Genomic DNA, 20,404 nt, shown 5'->3' with positions numbered 1-20,404 from the left:
TTATTTTGTTACAATTATTAGCCTAATGATGTTAAGTATATAAATAATTGTTTTTTTAATTATTGCATAAGGTGGATTAAATAGTACTTATTTAATAGATACATAACATTTTAGTATTTAGTAATACTAAATTTACTTTCTATACTTATCAGTTGTACCCATATTACATACATTTTATAATATTTTTATATTACCTTTAATAGTATTATATTTTAATAATATGGTCAAACTGAGAGTGTTCAACACAATAATATACTATGTACATACAATTTTACACAATAGATGAATTGCTTGTTCTCAAGACATTTTTTTTTATAAATAAATATTTAGTTATATTATGTTATATAAACATAAATCATTATATGTATGTTTAAAGCTTTACTAGGTTCATAAAAAAGGAAACTAGTTTGCTGTTATCAATAAATATTTAATAATGTGTAATTATAAAAGTACTTTACTATAAAAATTAAACTTTATGTAATATACAATATTAAATATTAATTGATAGTATTTAAAAATTAGAATGAATAAGGTATATCTTTGTAATGAAAAATAAATTGAAAAAATAAACGCAAGCATTATTGTAGGAACATACAAAATAATAGTGTCAGTCATTGTTGGTCATGATGGCTTCAGATACCCGAACCCAGTCAAGTGCTGACAGCAATGGGTCTTCACGCGTCGGAATTCGGTCCCAATTCCAGTACATCAGTTGTTCAGTTATTTCCCCTGTAACGGCTGCAGTTGTAGAATCGTTGACTGTATTACGACTGCCATCATCCTCCTCGCTGACGCACAATACACCAACATAGCCATCGGGCATACTAAGTTTGACGCCCGTCAATGGCTTACCACGCAATGACGCGTGCCACAAGGCGGCTTCATCATCTGTTGTGGCTTTGGTGTATGGACTAAAGTATCGATCGACCGGAGCTGTCGTCGTCTGGCGATCATCATCTGGTTTGCGCGTGTGGATCTTGCATGGCAACAGGTGTATTGCCTGTTGATCGGTCGCAACAGCATTAGCGTCGATGTCTTCTGCTACCCGCTCTGGTCGATTTATGATAAAACGCATTGCGTATAGGGGCTTGGAACAGAAACGAAAAAAAATAGTAAATACTAAAATATAGTCGGTTACAGTCGTTAGTCGTTCGAAAACTATATTTTAAACTGAATCATAAATCATTCGTTATTCATCGATTGAGTTTAGAATGTTTACGTGATTACGACGGCGGCGGGATGTGATAACGAGATCCGGTGAACTGTGGAGGTACTAACAATCGCTACCTCCACGGACGGCGCGTGTCGCTCCGCCAGCACTTCGATTTGTATAGGTAGCTGTTGAAGACGGGGAATCACGAATTACGGCTGGCTCACATATTCTGCCGGAGGCCGGTGAGCTGCAGTCAATATAGTAGTCACGTACTCACAACTCATGTCACAAAGTTAGGTTCAGTCAAGGCGTCTGCTAGCTGCAGCTGCGGTTAGTAACTTTATTAATTTGTTAATAAGTCAATGGTAACTACTGTTCCGGTACCACGACGTCCACAGCCTCGAGTATCGCTATCACGTGAGTACCAACTAGTATAGATAATACAAACGTCGCGTCGTCTAAATGATAACGCGCGTGCATTGAGAGCGCGGCGACCGACTTTTAAACTTTTTGAAAGTAAAAGTTCCGTCGCCGCGCCGTCCGCTACTGTTTCATCGTTTTTCAACAACAAAATTATGTTTTTGGTATTTTTCACCACTTTGTTGCACGAGACGTGACGAACACTTTATTATCGTTGTCGATGAGCCCACAGTAGTTATTAACAACACGTACATAGGCATGTGTCTCATTACAACGATTAATGTATGTTGTTCGTTTTTCTTTGTAGCCATCAAACGAACGAATGTCGCAGCCACTGCAGTAACGACCAGCTATATTATTAAGAAAACGAATGCGATAGAATGGCATACTATTACTATTACCAAAGTAAGATACATTCGACTTCATACCTAACAACTAACATCATTGTTATCATTGACAAACAATAATTTTGATAGATGTACGAGTATTATAATTATTTAAATAAAATTTTGTATTTAGTGTATTTGTTTTGAAGTTTTGAAGAAAATACATTTTATTAAAATTTATATAATATATTATAAAATAGACATAGTTTACTCATACTATAGATATAATTTACCTTAGGCATATTTTATTGCTATGATGATCAACAAGTATTGAAAATAGATTTTTAACAACTGTACCTACATAGTACCCAGGTTACACAGTAATACAAATTAGTAATATTTAAACTAATTAACAATAATTATAGTTTAAATAATAATATTTAAAGAATTTTAAAATTTTAAATATTTGAGTTTATTCTTAAAAGCTTCGTATACCATACATTATATAATAAATCTAAGTGACGATAATTTCTTATATTTAAAAAAAGAACAAAATAAAAATATTGCATTCATTTGAGAAATAAAGTCTTAAAATACCTTTAAATAATGACAGGTATTATACATGTACTAATTTCTAATACATAAAAATTTAAAAATATAAAATTTAAAATGTAGCAATGTCTCATGTGTAATGATTTCTGAATATTTTCTGGTTACAGCACCACCCGACCCACTATCACCTGTACCAACCACAGAAGAATTATCACCATCACAGCCTCCTTTATTAATGCTATCATCTCCACAGCAACAACAACAGTTAAATATACCACTTCTCACACCAGTTATTCCATCGGTTACAACATCAATGTCAATGATGACGACGACTACTACTACTTCTACAGAGCATAATGAACAGCAGCAGCTACCCACTCCAAATACATTCATTAGGCATTGTGATGATATGGGTTTATTTCACGATTTACAAAACATTGTAGTAATGTCTTCGTTAACTGGACCAACAGGTGATACAACTATTAGTACAGCCCCTACATCTAATGCTGCTACAGTAATCACCACGGCAACATCAACTGGACAACCTATTTCTTCAAATTTATTTGACTCATCATCGACAGCAATTGTGACAACCATGATGATGGCTAATCCATTTGACGAAACATTTAAACAAGCTGTATTGCAACAACAACAACAAAATGAAGCTAATCCATCAGAAAATCTTTTCAATCACAATGATAACAATGATGGTGATTTAAACACCCCATTCATAGCGACAACTACTGTTGTTAACACATCCAATAACAATAGTAGTAAGTGTTAAATTTAGATATAATTCCAACCCAAATAATAAATTATATAACATTTTTCTTTAAGATTATTGAAATAACTTAAAAATATATCTAGGTTTTTTTTTACAATTTATATATTTTGTGTTTAAATAAAAACTATCTATCTACTTTAATAGGTAGGTACTTAGCATGTTCTCGTAAGTTGTAAGAAAAAATTATGAATTATTTCAATGCATATTCTCACATAAATAGAAAAAACCTATTACCATTTTTACATTAGAAATTGGCTTGTTTACGTTTTAAATAATATTATTTCAGTTGTAAAAACTTCCACAATGATAGATATGATTTCTACAACAACAGCATCAGTTGAATCTAATAAGATGAATACAACTACTGTACCTCAATCTCAAGTAGAACCTCAGCAAAATGTTTATATCACGTCAACAGCAGAAGTAAGTTGACTTTATAGCCATGTACAAATTTTAAATATATAATTGGTTTTATTTTTTTTTGATAGGTGCCAACTAGAAGTGTCTTAGTTATGATGGTGGAGCATCCACAACAACAATTACGTAACTCAACTCTTCCTATACAACCTGAACATCAACCTCACCAACAATTAATCGATCAGCATAAATTCATTGTTCCGACAACTACAACCACAACTAGTGTTATTGACACAACAACAATAACACACCATGATCAAGATTTCTATGATGAAGAAATTGATGTTGATAATGGCCGTGTAATCATCAATGTCAATAATGATTCAAATACAATTAAACAGGTTGGCATTTAACAATCTTTAATTTTTTCGTAACTACTATTACTATTAAATAAACTAAATTTTTCTAAATATTTTTTTTAAGTAATAATGATATAACATTTTTATGTTTATGATCAATTAAAGACTCTTAAACAGAATCTATTAGTAAAGCAACTGCTACAGAAGCGCCAGAAGCCTTCACTCATTACTGAAAGCCGTGATAAACTCGGTCAACTATTGGAACAGCAGAATAAAGACATTGATATTGTTACAAATATTGATAGAATAGAACATGAAAACTATAATAGTAATGGCCAGGAAGATGAAGACTGCAATAGTCGAAAGCAGCAGTTAAAACAGAAACGAAAACAAGAAATGTTAGAAAGAAACAGGTACCTGTAATACTTCTCCTACTACATAACACTCACAATGATTTAATTTTTGTTTTATCATCAAATGCCAGATTTTCATACACTTATAAGACAATTATTTGTATATGTAAATACAGTGATTCATTTTTTCTTATTACTATTTTGTCAAGTATTGACTTTTATACATTTTTTTTTTCAAAATATTCTGTTTCATGCTTTTTTCAAACTGTATGAAATTTATATTTTTTCACCCTTTTATTTAATAGTGAAACTACTATCAACTTTTGATTTTTTAATAGCAACTTATATTTTATTTAGAATAAACTAAATTAATAGGACTTTTTTTTCTGAATTTTATTGTTCAAATTATTATTTTTAATTAATTTTTTAGCAAGATAGCTTTTCAAAGTTGGGCAGTTTTCGGCTTTATAATACTTCTTGTTTCTGAAGACCAGTAGCCGTAGTCACATAGGTAACAAATAATAATAGGAGGTACATATTTTCATATGTGCTGAACTCATTATCGACTGATGCAGTGATGAATCTTGTACCAACACCTTACAGCCAAACCTATAGGACAAACATTTTTTAAATAATGAGTGTTTAATGATAAAAAAATCACCCTGTATATGCTTATAGAAGTCGAAGTAAGCAATAAGGTTAGGAAACATTGATATAGAAAATAGTTTCATACATATTATACAAAATTCAGTCTTAAATTTTGGTTATGTATAGCTATTATATTATACTAAAATATATAATCAATGATACTAAAATAATACCTAATAAAGTAATAACTTTATTTATTATTGAAGTGTACAGTAATGTCAATAAAATATTAGTATTGTTGGCTGTAATGTATGGCTGTATATAGACTATAAAATTAGTAATTGATAAAAATAAATAATTTGATACAGGTCAGCCGCGAAACGGTGTAGAATAAAGCGAAAACAGAGGTGGGAGCTACTTTCTGAAGAAAATCGGAAACTGAAAATCGAAAATAGCCGTTTGCGTGAAGCTCTTTCAAAACTTGTAAGCCACAGATGCAGTAACTTACAACAACATCAAATAGAACAGCCTGAGATAATACAAGGAATATTCAAACATAACAATGATGTTTAAAATCATGATATATTTATACATTAATATTGAGGCTTAAAAAAATAATATTTATTTTATATGGTACTATTAATAGGGATTAAAGTTGTATGAGTTACATATTTTTCAAAATGCTCCCAGTTTATGAATGTTCAAACTAGGAACTTATTATATCCGACAGAAAGAGATTTTAAACAAACATTTAAAATATATACTTTGTCAATTTTTAGAAAAAATGTTTATTTTTATTTATTTGCATACTATAATTGTCTTTTATTACCTTATGTATTTCATATTGAATTATTAACATATATATTTAATTTTCAGAAAATTTGTGCAAAGTAAAAAAATAATACTTTTTTACTACAATAAAACATTTTGATCATGTTTTAATATGGCTTAGTATACCCTTGTTTGTTTTATTTTTTAATAAAAATATAATATGTAATATACAATAGGTAATATAATTAATATTTAATAAGTTAACTTTAATTATAAAGTGTAATTTTATTTGTATAGTTTCTGAGCCCTAATTTTAACTATTAAACAAGCTGATGTTTACTCTTATTTGCATTAATATATTTTCTAACTATGTATAAACTTGTAATAAATTGCAAGGCTGCGTACTGATAAATATTCATGGTAATCAGTTAACATTACTATAACTATAATAGTTTCATGTTTTGTTATTGTATACCAATATTATTATATTTCTAAAATGTAAATATATTTTGTTTTATTTTATATCCATAAATCTAATAATTAATGTAATTTGTTTTGTTTTTGTTTTAAAAAAAATATATATTTTTCATCAAGAATTTAATTTGTTTAAATTTTTATTACTTTTATCATACTGTTATGCTCAATTGTTAATTTTTTTTTAATGTATTTATTGCATGATGATAATGTTAGATGTTAATTTATAATAACTCATTATAACTTTTCTTTAACAATTAAATTGTAATTTGGTTCGTTTTAGTTAAAATAGTTGATATTAATAATTCATGTATTTTGTTATTTTTATTTATAAATGATATTTATACAAATAAAAATATAAATAAGTAACTAAATAGTGAATACTAATATAAAGCAATAATTTTAAGCACAAAAGATTTAGAATTTTTCAAAATATAACTTTAAAAACAATATATATTTAATTTAATTGACATTTATAAAATGTAAATAATAATAAGAATAAAATAAATATTCAATTGAAATTTGCATGTAAATATAGGAACATAAAAATTTTATATCAACAAAAAGATGTATTATAATTTATAAATAATAAATAGGTACTTATTATAGTATACACTATTCTTTATATATTTATATTTTATTTTATATAATTTTATATATTAATTTTTATTAAACATTCATTTGAATGACTTCAGTGAAATTTAAAACTAATGTAATTAATATTATATACTACTATAATGCTTATATTGTCATACTTAAATTATACGACATGTCAACTATAAATTGTAAATAATTAACTTATTTAATGAACTGTTTGTTAGGGCTATAATTTTTGTAATTAACATTTGATTTATGTTTATTATTACAACTATTTATCCTATTACATGTAATCAATTATAATCCCTCTATAAATGGTATTTGGATTGAGTTACATTAATCAAGATTTTTATTTCAAAACTTCAGTTTTATTTTGTATGTACCTATATTAATTAATTTATATTTTATTAATCAACAATTGTTTTTAATTAAATATTTTATTTTTGTTAAGTTTATGTGTTAGTTATATATAAGCACTATACATGTTCTTTTTGTCAAAATATATACATTTAAAAATAAAACGTGTTCAGCATAATGAAATAGGTTTTTAGATTTGTTTATATTTTAGTTGTTAGATATTCATTGTAATATTTATTATGATTGCTAAAGATTTTTTAATTTATTAACCGGGTAGTTTTCAATTATAATTGTTACATGAATTTCAATTGACACATTTATTTATTAATGCCAGCTAATGTATGCAGTAATAATTAATTTAAAAATTGAGTACATTAAATAAATAAGTGTCAATATTACTACAAATATTAGATACCATTATGTAATAATTATTCAGTGATTTTAAATAGACATAATATATGAATATAGAATTTATTTTTTATTTTAAATAGTCAAATTTGTATACATTAGATTTAATAAGATCAATAGTCATTTAAAATAACTTATTCTTTTTAATGGATACACTGTATTTTTCTACACATTTTGATATCACGATAACTAATTTTTGATAGTTATATTTAGTAATATAATATAATATGATAATATAATATTTTATTATATAATATGATAAATTATTAAGATACAAAAAAGTAAAACACTAAAATTACGACAAAAAACGCTTGCCAGGTCAGATATCCATAGATAATAAAGAGATTATCTATGTAGATATCGGCTTGTAAACTTTCTTGATTTTCAATTTTTAGAAATTTATTAATTGTATCCAATGTGTATGTATAATGTATTTTATTTTCATTTTCATTTAGTGAGATAGATCTCGATCTCTGAAACCATAGAGCGGATTTTGTTGTTTGTGGTCTTGTTAGATTCACATTGGCTAGGAGAAGTGCAGTGAAGATATTCAAAACTTTATCTTTTATAGTTAATTCACTACAGAGCATCAAAAAAAAAAATTAAAACACATTTTATTGGGCGTTTTTTATGTTTTTCAGCTTTATAGATTTGTACTGAGTTAACAATTGAAGATGAAGTTCTGAAAATCTTTACAGCACTTTCCCTAACCAATGTGAATCTAACACGACCCCAAATAACAAAATCGGTCTTCAGTTTTGGTAATCTACCGCGCTAAATGAAAATCTAGTAAAAAATAAACTATTTTTTTTAACTGAAAAATTAAATAATTTTTTTTGAAAATTTTTAATCTCATATTTTGTATCTGCTTGATAATCCTTTTTTAATGAGCTATTCACCAACTTTTTAGCTATAATAGTTTTGGAGAAAAGTTAAAAAAAATAGACATTTTGGGATTGTTAAGGCCAACATTTTTGTGGATTCAAATCGTTATACCGCTTGGGTGTGATATCGGATTTCTCTCATTAATATTTTATGGTAAAGCTAGCTTAATTATTCACCTACTCATTACAACTGAGTTACATTTTTATCATTTTCCTATTTAACAAAAATTCTTGAAGTTTTAAAAATTCAGACTTTTTTCATTTCGATTACCATACTTGATTAAAAATCAAGAAAGTAAGATAATATTACTAACTTATGAGTTAGGGAGTTTTGCTTTGGCAAGCTTTATCAAAATACATAAATTCTTCATTAGTGATTTATTTTTAATAAAATGGTATTCTGATAAAATATAAATTAGAAGTGTGAATTAAAAAATTGTTTTCTTCAAAAAAGGTTACAGTAAAACTTTGTATCTCAAAATTTCTTAAAATAAAAATAAGTTAAATTTTTATAACAAAAAAAAATTGATCTTTTTATTTATTGAGTCAAATCAACAATACATTTAATTAACATGTAATATTTAATCCAATCACAAGTTTCATAGATTTTTACTTCTGTAAAATTTGATAAAAATGAATTAAACGGTTTTGCCACAATACCAACCTAATATGATAAATGCATATATGTAAATGTACATCATAATTCAAAGAATTCAATGAATCCCTGATGATTGGATATTTGGTTAGTATTATTATTCTAGTTAATCTAGTATATTTATTACTATTTCGCAAATAGTTAAGAAAATATATATTTAATTTTAAAAAATGGTTTGGATGTTGCAGTTGTATATTACTAATTAACTACTATTATTTAATAACAGCAGATAAAATATGCAATATTTTTAAATTAGATGTTAGGCACTACTAGTTGAATTACCCAGGTAGGCTTTGTCCGTGATCAGTTTTTCCCAGCTTGATGTTAATTATAATTTTAAAATTAAAAATAAATATAATAATACATAACTTTTAATTAGTTAGGTGTTAATTTCAAAATACTTTAAAATGTAAAAGTAGTAATTGTGGTCACACAATTTAATGTGACCAATTATTTGAGTGACCTTAATAATTGTACCTATGTTACATTGATACAAAATACACTTTCTTAGAGTTATAAATCAGACAATTAAATTTATTATTGATGGTATACTAGTCAACATTTTATAATTATAATAATATTACTTGGTCATAAAAATAAAACGGCTAATTAAATATAAGATGATATTTTAATATTATTTATAATCTTAGTTTATTTTTTATTATTTTATAAGTCATTAAGAATCATTAAATTAACATTAGCTGTGTTACAAATGATATAAATCATTTATTTATTACTTATAGAATAAAAAAATACGATTCTATAATTATTTTTAAAACATAATATATCATAAATTTGATAATTAAAAAAAATATAACAATAATTTAAAATAATTTAATAGAAACTTTATATAATATATTAAAAAATAACATATTAATGCATTAATCATTAATTTTATCACTATCTCTAATCCTTTAATGCAATGAAGGAAATGCCATTTTATATAGCATTTTATATATTAAGCATATTTATACCACAGTCTGCACCATCCAAGGTCTGAGAGTTAGTGCGTCATTTGCTAGTGAAATAATGTAATTTGGTTGTGTTTGAAGTCTTGATATATTGTATTATGTTTTATTGCTTAATAAAAGGAAAGTCAATCAGCAATGTACTACCAAAATGTAACTTTCACTTCTGGGACAGACAATAAATAAACGTTCTAAAGCATCAACATTAGCAAAATTATACTAATGAAAAGGATTTACTTTGATAATTGTATTAAGAGGAAGATCTCTTTTTAAATATTCATTGTTTTCTTTTTAACCCTTAGTCACTATTTTTATGATATATAAACGCTTCATGACTTTATTATTTTGTTTACTGTTTGAGTTTTTTATGTGAGACTGTGAGAGCTATAACTGCATATTAATTTTAAGTTCCTACCCATTTCTTAAACCAGAGCGCCTAAAAGTATTTTCTAACAATCTAAAGGTATTCTATAGTAGTATAATAGTAATATGCCATGTATTTATACTTATATTTAATAGCTTCAGTCTTTTTTTAGCAGGTACCTATAACCAATCTTATAAACAAATATTATTACCTATATTTTATTACTCATATTATTTTTTTTATATACCTACTATATTATCTTTCATAAAATAATTTTTTTTATTATTATTTTACTAGCTATCTGTTTTACATGAACATTAAGCTACATAAATTAATAAAATGTAAGCACAATGATATGAATGACATGAAGACAATCCATTGATAAATCTTTAGAATTTAAAATTAAAATTAAATTTTTTAAATTTAAAGTTTATAATAAATGGCCGGAACCGTGGTTGATCTTTTGTCTGTTCTATGTTGAATAACTGGAAAGCATCTAGTAGTATATTTTTGTATGGTTGATTAGTGAGTATTGCATTTAATCTCTTTTCTATAATTGCATCCCAGAATATGTAGTCTTTCTACTTTAAGAAAATTAGACAATATTCCCAGTAAAACATTTATGCTTGTATAAATTGTTAGTAGTGTTAGTACTATTCTCAAACTTAGTAGTGAGTAGAATAGTATATAAGTGTCTGAAACTCTGAAGTGAATACCTATCACCTAAATAGTAAATACCTAAGTACTTATGCAATTTTTCGTTACAATCATATTCTTATCACTATGAATCTTATAAGATTAACAATAATCATAATACTCCACCTTAATATTACTTATTAAATATATATATATCAAATATAATATATATAGTTTTATTACTTTCAAGCATATTATATACCTATTAACCCACCTATATTGGTTCATTACGTCTATCAGTAATATGATTTATTGGTTTTATCACTTTAAATATTAATTATTTACTTATTGCATATCACATTTTTTTAAATCATGCATACTTATTTAAAATTACATAGAAAAGTAAAAGGTAAACAGTTTAAGACGTTTAGGTAATCACTCTGCTGTATAGTTGACAGTAAGTGTTGAGTGTAACTCGCCATTGAGTTTGAGTTTTAAACAAGTTAACTGTATAATGGTAGTTCGTGTTTTATACTTAAATTCATTGATACATTATTGTGTAGATACTCGTAATTACTTACGATACGGAATGTAGACTATCTGTTAGTGGTAAGCCTATATTAGTTTATTTTTAACTAGGTACTATTTTACTATTATTATTACAGCAGGCTGAGGTATAAATAGGAAATAGATTAAAATGAATTTAATTACTCCGAAGAAGCCATTGCAATACAGTAAAATATAATAACAATATACCTAGTACCAACAAATTTGAAGTCTCCGCGGTTATTGTTGAACCACATTTAAATGATTAAACCGTTATTCTTTATTTAAATATCAAATTTAGTTAAAATTTGAATTTCAAATATCAATGAAAAAAGGTGGGCAAGTGGGTAACGCTCTGCTGTAGAGCGAGTATAGTAGAGATCGAGTGTTGGCCACTATAATGGATGTGTTAAATTTGAATACAATAACAGATATCATTGTATACGAAAAACGATTCTGAACGAAGATAATTTGTCAGTCAATGATAATTAGTAGGATATATTATATTATTACCTATATTTAAATTGTAATATATATCGTTATTTTATGCGATTTCGTAAAAAACTAAATTTCATACGCTCATAAAGTTTTTTCTATATTGACGCTGGAATATTTTTTTACAGTTACTCGAAGGAAAACGTATGAATAACCTTGTATTGGGTTTTCTAACCTTAGGTATAAATCACAAAATTTTATGAATTTTCAACTTCAAAATTCATTGCAAATTTTCGCGAATTTGATATATTTCGTAAACATTTGAACTTTAAATGCTTTTAAACAAAAATTATGTCTAACGATTTTTGATTTTGTTTTACTATGATAAAGACAACTTATAATAAACCATGTATTAAATTTTAAAGATTTTTTGGATAGCCAATTTTTTTATAGTCATTTCAAAAAAAAAAAAACTTAGCAAAGTCGAAAATTTCAATTGTCTATAAGTTATTTAAAAAAAGATCAAAATATTTTGAAAATTTAATCGTAAATAGATAACGCTAATATAAACATTTGGTGAAAATTTCAAGTATTTACAATGATTCGTTTTTGAGTTACAGCAAAATCAAAAAATCGATTTTGTCGAAAAGTGGTTATGCGTAAAAATGGAGTTTTTCCGTTATTTTTTCAGGGTTTTCCTGACGCTTTTGAAAACTACTGGAAATTTTTTACTTTTGACTCCTCCCCCCCCAAAGTACCAACTAAATGAATTTTCCTTTCCAAAGAGGGGCTGAAGTCAAAAATCAAATCATTATTATTACACCAAAACGTGTTGAGACACAAAAAAAAAAAACACACACATCATTGTAAAATCAATACATTCATCACTCCGTTCAGAATCTAAAATCATATTAATAAATTTTTAAAATTTTTGCTAAGAAATGTGTTATTTGCTAAAAACCTTAAGATTTAGGTTAGTCTTATAGCCGAAGTAGGGAAAAAAATGTAATTACATAGGTATTTATGAATTTTATTTTACTACATTATTTGCTTTAATTTTAATCTACTTTAATATATATATAACATACGATAATTGCAAAAAATGTGTAATGTAATAAAATTTGTTGTACATACATACATTATAAAGCATGAATCGAAACCAGAAATAATCCAAAAAAATAGGTAATTTTTGAAAACCAATTTATTTCTAAATTTTAACCAAAACTGTTTATTTTTTACAATTTTTTTTTGCGAAATTTGAGTCTATTAACCGAATTTTTTATAATATATTTAGATTTTAGATACGCCCAAATCATCCCAGACGATTTTGAGTCTAATAACTAATAAGCGACTGAACAGTGAACTTTATATCTGCGAGTCTTATAATCGGCGTCCACTGTATAATTTTAAGTATTTTAATACATTTTTTATTCAACACTTAAAAAAAAATAACTTACATTTAAAATAATATAATTTATAAAGTAATGATATTAAAAGGTAGGAAAGATTATACAATCTGTAATATTTTCAAGTATTAACATTTAATAGATTTTTTTAAATGTAATTTTTTATTATGTGTATAGTATACAAAATCTAAGACACCAAGTAGCAGGTTGTCTTCTTGTATTACACATTTACAACATTGAACATACACTTTAATTTACGTTAGGTAAACAATCAATATTTAGATACATTTACTAAATAATAAGTATTAAGTAATAATATAAACTAATAACTTTATAGATAACCAGTGAAGTAGAACTAGTAGAAAGTACCTACTATATTATTGTCAAAATATTAATGTATTAATGTGCGATAGTACAAACTCCTTTTTTAGCAACCTATATAGGCAACTAAATTTACACAATTTTGTTTTTCCGCCGCCGAAACGTTATCAATGCTTTTCTTTTGTATAATAAATAACGATAATTAAGTAACTAACTAGTCACTAAACTATAGTATTAATATTTAATACTAGTGAAGTAATTTAAACACTCCGAAACAATAGTGACCAGCCTTTTTACTTTGTGACTTTTGTTTTTGTGCTTTATGTCACTTTTTGGTTTCTAGTTAATGAATGTCCTTTGTCAGCAGTCAGTGGTGAGGACCATTTGCTTCGTGTTTTTTTTTGCGTGAGTAGTATAAGTGACTGTAAGTCGTACCGTAATTTTTTTAAATTTTATGATAGATATATGTGTGTATTGTTCAATAGCGAGTGTATTATCAACGACGATATTAATTAAAAGAAATAGTAGCAACCTGGTGGTGACGTTGAAACACAACGATCAGATCTGATGACAATGAGCGAGTCAAATGAATGTAACAATACATCAACGCCAAAACAGCCATATAGGCCAGTAATCATTGTACATGGTTTGATGACTGGTGATGTTAGCACAATGCAACATCTGGCTGCTCGTATAGCTGAGGTGAGAAATTATTATATAATTTATTATGAATGTAAACAATAAATATTCAGTACTTAGTAGTTAATAGCTCATTATTATAAATATTGTAAGCAAGAAAATTATTTTCTTTTACAATTATTTTAAATACTATAAATTAATCTAGTTACTTGTTTCATTAATGTGTTTAAACATTACTGGAATAGCTACATTAAAAATGTATTTTAAGTGCTTATTTTTCAAATACTTAGCTCTACAATGCATGATTTTTTTGATTTTTTTTTTGTTAAAAAATTGTTTTTGGATAGTTCTAAAGCAATAGAATACGTAAAAATAATTTAAAAAATTTATTTTAATTTTAAAAGTTGAAAAAGTTGGTTGTTGCTATAGAGCAAGATTATGCATTTTGTAACTACAAAAAACAGAATAAATTAATATGTTTTCAGTTTTGTAAAATTTTGCTATATTTATAATATATATACCTAAAATTAGTCAAATTTATATACATTTTAATTGTACATAAATAAATCACACGGTATTAAACAACTTAATCACATAATCCAACTTTACATTTTTTTTAAATGTTGTCATATTATAATTTATAGATACTTAAAATTATTAGTTAAATTATATATATTTGAATTAGTACATAATTAAAAATCACATAACATTATTAGATAGTATGATACTTTTTGAAGCAAGTTACATATGAAAGCACACATATAAAAAAAACTTCAATAATTAAAATTTTGCAATCAGTATTTACAAATAAAATATTATATTAAAATTAGGTATTCGAACTTGCGATATAACATTTCAATTATTAACGTTCAGAGACATTTATTTCTCATACCTTTAAATAATAATAGTGTTCAACAATTTTAGTTGTGTCATGTTTGTATTTTTTTAACATTTCTATGTTTAAAAATTATTTCCTTACCAAGAAGAGAGTTATACATTACTTTTATTCAAATAATTTAATTTAATGGTAGTTATATACTGTCAAGTTATTGTAAGAATCATGTTGAAAATCTGCTAATCACTATAACTTAACATAACTTTATGTCTGTATGTTTAACAGTTACATCCAGGCACCAAAACATATGTCATAGACAGGTTCTGTGGCTTAGCTAGCTTAGAACCATTGTGGCGACAGACAAAGAAGTTAGCTGATGACCTATTAAAAATATGTTCGTTGCATCCAGAAGGTGTTCATGTTATAGGTAAATATATTTATATAAGTAGGTTAGTAGATATACATTATTTTATTTATTTTTTCATTTACATATTACAAATTTAGCTAAAATCTATGTTTACATTTTTTAGGATACTCACAAGGCGGACTCATAGCAAGGGGCATGATAGAAGAATATGGTACTGAGCACAATGTTAGGACATTTGTATCGCTTAGTTCACCGCAAGGAGGACAATATGGTGGTATGTGTTTTTGATCACAGTATACATATTTTTTAAACAAATAAGCAGTGATAAATTACACATTTTTGTAATGTCCGATTTTAATTTTTAATGTATAAATTCTATGACAAAATATTTAGACTATTTAAGAATTCAATTTTAAATTTTTATGAAATAATTGTGTTACATTTGTATTTATTTTGGGTACATCAAATTTTTAATAGTAAATATGATTCATAAATAGCTATATTATGAATTCATCATTTGTTTCAAAATTACAATCAAACTTTAGGAAGTATGATTAATTTATTACTGATTTAGTAGTTGTTATAGTTATGCAAACAAAAATATATTAAATATATATAATATATATTTGGCATGTGCATGCACGTATGATAGTTGTATTTTACTAGTTAAGTGATAAATGTTACATACATTAATATTTATTTACTACTCATACATTAATTCGGTGCAAATGTAATGTCATATGAATAGCCTAAATTTTACTATTGACAACATGCTATACTCTAGCCTTCTTAAGACGTGTCTGCACTAGGATGAACACTGTTGTGAAACATTTGAAATCACAGTAGCACTAGTTCATCGAGTCAAGAAACATTTCGTACAAACATGTTCGACAACAATATTCATCCTAGTGTGGATCTGACTTTAGCTACACATTATTACAGGTTGATTAAAAATATTTTTCTGTATTTTTGTCTTATAAAAATATGCATATTACACCGATATCTATCTATAATACTCTCAATATTATAATGACATTTTACTATTTTTAAACCTGCTTACCATATCAATTAATTTTTGGAAATATAAAACTGTTTTTACGCTACCAGTATTATAAGGGACTACCACATTAGGGATCTAAAAGCTTTTCACGGGCCTTCAAAATTCTAAGTATGTATTTACATTATTTAAAAAACCAATAATATTTAACAAAAATAATAATTTACAATAATAACACGTATAATGTTGTAATATGGGCTATTTATATTTGTCTATGGGTTGGATAAAATGCGGCCAGCGGGCTGCCATTTGGTGACCCATGATATAAGGTATATATTATGGTAGATAAACCGAGAGGTCTAAAGGTGTAATGAAAAAAACTCTGCAAACAAAAAAAAAAACAACTATGTTTTGACCTGTGGGAGATACATGTTAAGTTCCTAGACTTTCTTTGTTTCTACAATACATGATTCCCCATGGTGTAAATGCACGGCTCAATTACAATTCATACTGGATTTATGTTTATTCGATTCATGTATATATTCATAGTCAGTTCCTATTTCTCCAATAAAATAATATTATTAAAATATAATGTGTTCCGTTTAATGTGATCACTGGTTTATAGAATCAACCGTTTATTGGAATCAAAATTGAAAATCCCAAACCAGATCTTATGTTACTAATGTTAAATTAACCTTTTATTAGAATCACCGAGTACCAGAGAATTGAATCATTTTTAAGAACATTCTTATCGTTTTATTGGTATTTCAAACTTTTACTAAAAAGAAACAAGAATTGTTTTGAAAAAGTTAAAAGGAGCTATTCAAAAATATGTCGAAAACGATACTTTTCAGTTTTTCCAAAAGTTATAGGTACAATGTACATACATTATTATTTATTTAATTTTAAATAATTAAATATTATGTATATATTATATTTACTGAATATGGATTTTAATTTCAGAATAATATTAAATTGAAATTAGTGGATTCTCAAGTACAATTAAAAATATATAGTTTCTTTACTTTATTTTATTTTAATTTAATTTTAAACATACACATAAATATTCTCATAAAAAAAAAAAAATTTTATGGAATCAACCGGTTAATAGAATCAAAATGATCTAAACCAATGTGATCACATTAAGCAGAACTATCACTGTATTATTTTAATTTTTTTTTAATGATAAGACAAAAAGAAGTAGTAGTTTTCTGCAAAAAACTAATTTTTTTTTAATTTTCTCACATGAATCTATCCATAGATAACACATTCTATGTATTATCTCAGTTTTCAATATTTTGTGACTTACATTGGTTCTCATATTGGTGGTTCACTTGTATTGAACTTAAGTTATTCTAAACACTTATTTATGTTCAGAAACTAGAAATTTGTTACACATGAAAAATATGTTTTTTCTTATGTTTATACTAAAATTGCGATAAAAAGTGTTGGTCTACTCGTATATATAATATATTATATTGAAAAAAATGGTGATACTTATTAATAATAATTTTTATATTATAATTTTTTAGCTGAGTGTTTCACTAAAATGTTTCCTGCACTGACAGCCCGTACTGCATATGAGTTGTTCTACACACGGTTGGGTCAACGGGCTCTGTCTGTAGCTAATTATTGGTATGATCCCAGACATAGGGACCTATACCTTAAATACAGTGCTTATCTTGCGGTAATTGATAATGTTAAACAACAAAAATCAAGTGATTTTAATTTACAACAATATAATGATAATGATATGAAAGCTATGATGGTCAATACATCTACCGCAGTAACCGGTAGCACTACAAATGTAGCAAAGACTGATGATGACTCACCAAAAATGGTTGAAGCACGCATTGCTACTGCTATAGCAGCAGTCTCCGCTGCTACTGTCAAGATTGCTGAAAGCCATAACGACAATAACATTGATGCTAACAATGTTACAACAGATGTTAATACAATTATGGCTGTAGTTTTGGCCCACGATAATGACTATGCAGAAAATAGTAGTAGCTCTAACCCTAATACCAAGAAACTGGGTCTGACTCGACTGCAGAGACTGGTATTAATTGGTGGGCCTGACGATGGAGTTATTTCGCCGTGGCAATCCAGGTACTCATAATTTACTTTATAATTATATAATAAATGTGTAATTGTTTCACATTTATTTACCAATGAAAGTCTTAACTTTTTACAGTCAATTTGCTGTATTGGATAGTTCTGGTAAACTGATATCTATGCGGGAGCGGCGACAAGATGACATATACAGTGATAATGACCCAATTGGATTACATCAGCTAGACATGACGGATCGATTGGTGGAGTACACTGTGCCAGGAGTGAATCATCATGAGTGGCACCACAATGAAAAGGTACTCCGTGAGTGCATAATTGGATGGTTAGACTAGAAACAGATCTATAGTGATGCTATAGTGGGCCATAATAGGAGTGGTCTATTGTACAAAAGCAGAAAGAGGACTTCCAAGACCAATACATGTCTATAAATATTACATCATTTATCAAATGCTATTGTGATAATATTGTTGAAATTATATATTTGTATTTACTATAACTATTAAATATTAAATAACTAATTATTTTGAATTTTAATATATTTTGATTTTGTCATACTACATTCTAAGATCATATGTAATGAGAATAGTGGCTAAATTGTTTAGTGAAATAATCATAGTAAATATTATGGTAGATGAATCTAAGCGATTAGGGCATTATCTAAACTAGCTTGTTATCCCATTACATTCTATAACTATTCTAGAACCATTGGATTAAGATATATTATATAAAGTATAATAATAATTTTTTCAAGAGATATGATCATATACAATAGACCATTGAGTTTATATAACGTATTATTGCTTAGATTCTTCAATTCACAAAATGATTGCGATAAAATATAATTCTCATTAGGATGCAGATTTGTATGTATTTACATATTTGTCGCGAATGATAATATTCGAATGATTCCTTTATAGAAATATGTTACAGGACTATCTGATTATTTTAAGCTATGGTTGATATTACATATTTTTACATATTTGATATTAATTACATATTTTTACATAATTTACTTATATTACATATTTTTGTTAAATATTCAGCTATTTAGAAAATTAGTACTGCATCACTCTTTTATATTATGTGTTTTTATCTTCTCCAGTCCGTATGTGTGCTAATAATAATCGTGAGTTGCAACTCTCCATAGTCCACACCACGCGATCATAAACCTAAACTAACCTTGCGATACACAAACTTCAATTGAATTTATTCTTACTGAATTAGGCTTTTAAATTTGCTGCAATAACTTTTGTTGACGTATAAAATATATTGTATCCTAATTGACGTCGATTTACTTTTGACAACCTAAAAAAGTATATGATTGTCAATTGTTTTTTTGACGATGAAGAATGTCATAATTCCAATGAATAAATACTTAATTTGAATGTATTCCTAATTGATGTTAATAAAATAATAATCTAATGAAGTGAATACACTTATTTTATAATTTTTTTTTTAGAATAAAAACATTTTTTTTTTACATATTTTGTATTTTTAAGTGTATATTTGGATAAAAATAAATACATACCTACATATTTATATATTTTTGAATTTATAATACATATAAATCCGCACCCTGATTATCACCATTCTCTTATCATGACATATTCGGTCCATATTAATGTATAATCTGATTTTTTAGTCATACTTTTTTTGTTATTCATTTAATGACAATAATATTATTAGGTTATTTGTTGCTTGTTATTTGATGTATAGTTTCAAGAAAAATATAAAAATAATATCTTTCAAAGATAAATATAAAATAATCTTCCTAAACAG

At 26.3% G+C, this 20,404-nt stretch overlaps 3 protein-coding genes across 7 annotated transcripts; 2 read left to right on the top strand and 1 right to left on the bottom strand.

Annotated features, from left to right (window-relative positions):
• Positions 1-406: 406 nt before the first annotated feature.
• On the bottom strand, positions 407-1,212 carry LOC132926552 (ribonuclease H2 subunit C). The gene has a single exon (XM_060990921.1). The coding sequence runs from the start codon at positions 1,073-1,075 to the stop codon at positions 608-610; it is 468 nt and encodes a 155-aa protein (XP_060846904.1). The 5' UTR covers positions 1,076-1,212; the 3' UTR covers positions 407-607.
• Positions 1,213-1,363: 151 nt separating this feature from the next.
• Positions 1,364-5,651, top strand: LOC132926551 (RING finger protein B-like). 3 transcript variants are annotated; one of them, XM_060990918.1, is made up of 7 exons: positions 1,364-1,570; positions 1,881-1,978; positions 2,619-3,224; positions 3,522-3,658; positions 3,724-3,993; positions 4,117-4,364; positions 5,261-5,651. In XM_060990918.1, exons 2-7 carry the CDS (start codon positions 1,954-1,956, stop codon positions 5,463-5,465), a joined length of 1,491 nt encoding a protein of 496 aa, XP_060846901.1. In that variant the 5' UTR covers positions 1,364-1,570; positions 1,881-1,953; the 3' UTR covers positions 5,466-5,651. The 3 variants fall into 3 exon arrangements, with proteins under 3 accessions (XP_060846901.1, XP_060846903.1, XP_060846902.1); XM_060990920.1 differs by having other exon boundaries at positions 1,393-1,483; XM_060990919.1 differs by lacking the exon at positions 1,364-1,570 and adding an exon at positions 1,605-1,804.
• An 8,246-nt stretch (positions 5,652-13,897) lies between these two features.
• On the top strand, positions 13,898-19,159 carry LOC132926925 (uncharacterized). Of its 3 annotated transcripts, none has more exons than XM_060991350.1 (6): positions 13,898-14,119; positions 14,200-14,416; positions 15,474-15,615; positions 15,719-15,829; positions 18,085-18,661; positions 18,747-19,159. In XM_060991350.1, the coding sequence occupies exons 2-6, from the start codon at positions 14,282-14,284 to the stop codon at positions 18,955-18,957; spliced, it is 1,176 nt and encodes a 391-aa protein (XP_060847333.1). In that variant the 5' UTR covers positions 13,898-14,119; positions 14,200-14,281; the 3' UTR covers positions 18,958-19,159. The 3 variants fall into 3 exon arrangements, with proteins under 3 accessions (XP_060847333.1, XP_060847334.1, XP_060847332.1); XM_060991351.1 differs by having other exon boundaries at positions 14,176-14,416; XM_060991349.1 differs by having other exon boundaries at positions 13,898-14,138.
• Positions 19,160-20,404: the final 1,245 nt, after the last annotated feature.

Source organism: Rhopalosiphum padi, chromosome 3 (genome assembly GCF_020882245.1).
Source record: "Rhopalosiphum padi isolate XX-2018 chromosome 3, ASM2088224v1, whole genome shotgun sequence".
NCBI classification, from domain to species: domain Eukaryota; kingdom Metazoa; phylum Arthropoda; class Insecta; order Hemiptera; family Aphididae; genus Rhopalosiphum; species Rhopalosiphum padi.
The sequence above is the reverse complement of the archived record's forward strand: the minus strand, read 5'-3'. Positions and strand labels throughout refer to the sequence as shown.

Coding starts and splice junctions, on each gene's coding strand:
- LOC132926925 (XM_060991350.1), top strand. CDS start 14,282: ATGACAATGAGCGAGTCAAATGAATGTAACAATACATCAACGCCAAAA. Junction 15,616..15,718: donor AGAAGGTGTTCATGTTATAG/GTAAATATATTT, acceptor TACATTTTTTAG/GATACTCACAAGGCGGACTC. Junction 15,830..18,084: donor GCAAGGAGGACAATATGGTG/GTATGTGTTTTT, acceptor ATAATTTTTTAG/CTGAGTGTTTCACTAAAATG.
- LOC132926552 (XM_060990921.1), bottom strand. CDS start 1,075: ATGCGTTTTATCATAAATCGACCAGAGCGGGTAGCAGAAGACATCGAC.
- LOC132926551 (XM_060990918.1), top strand. CDS start 1,954: ATGGCATACTATTACTATTACCAAA. Junction 1,979..2,618: donor ATACTATTACTATTACCAAA/GTAAGATACATT, acceptor TTCTGGTTACAG/CACCACCCGACCCACTATCA. Junction 3,225..3,521: donor CACATCCAATAACAATAGTA/GTAAGTGTTAAA, acceptor ATATTATTTCAG/TTGTAAAAACTTCCACAATG.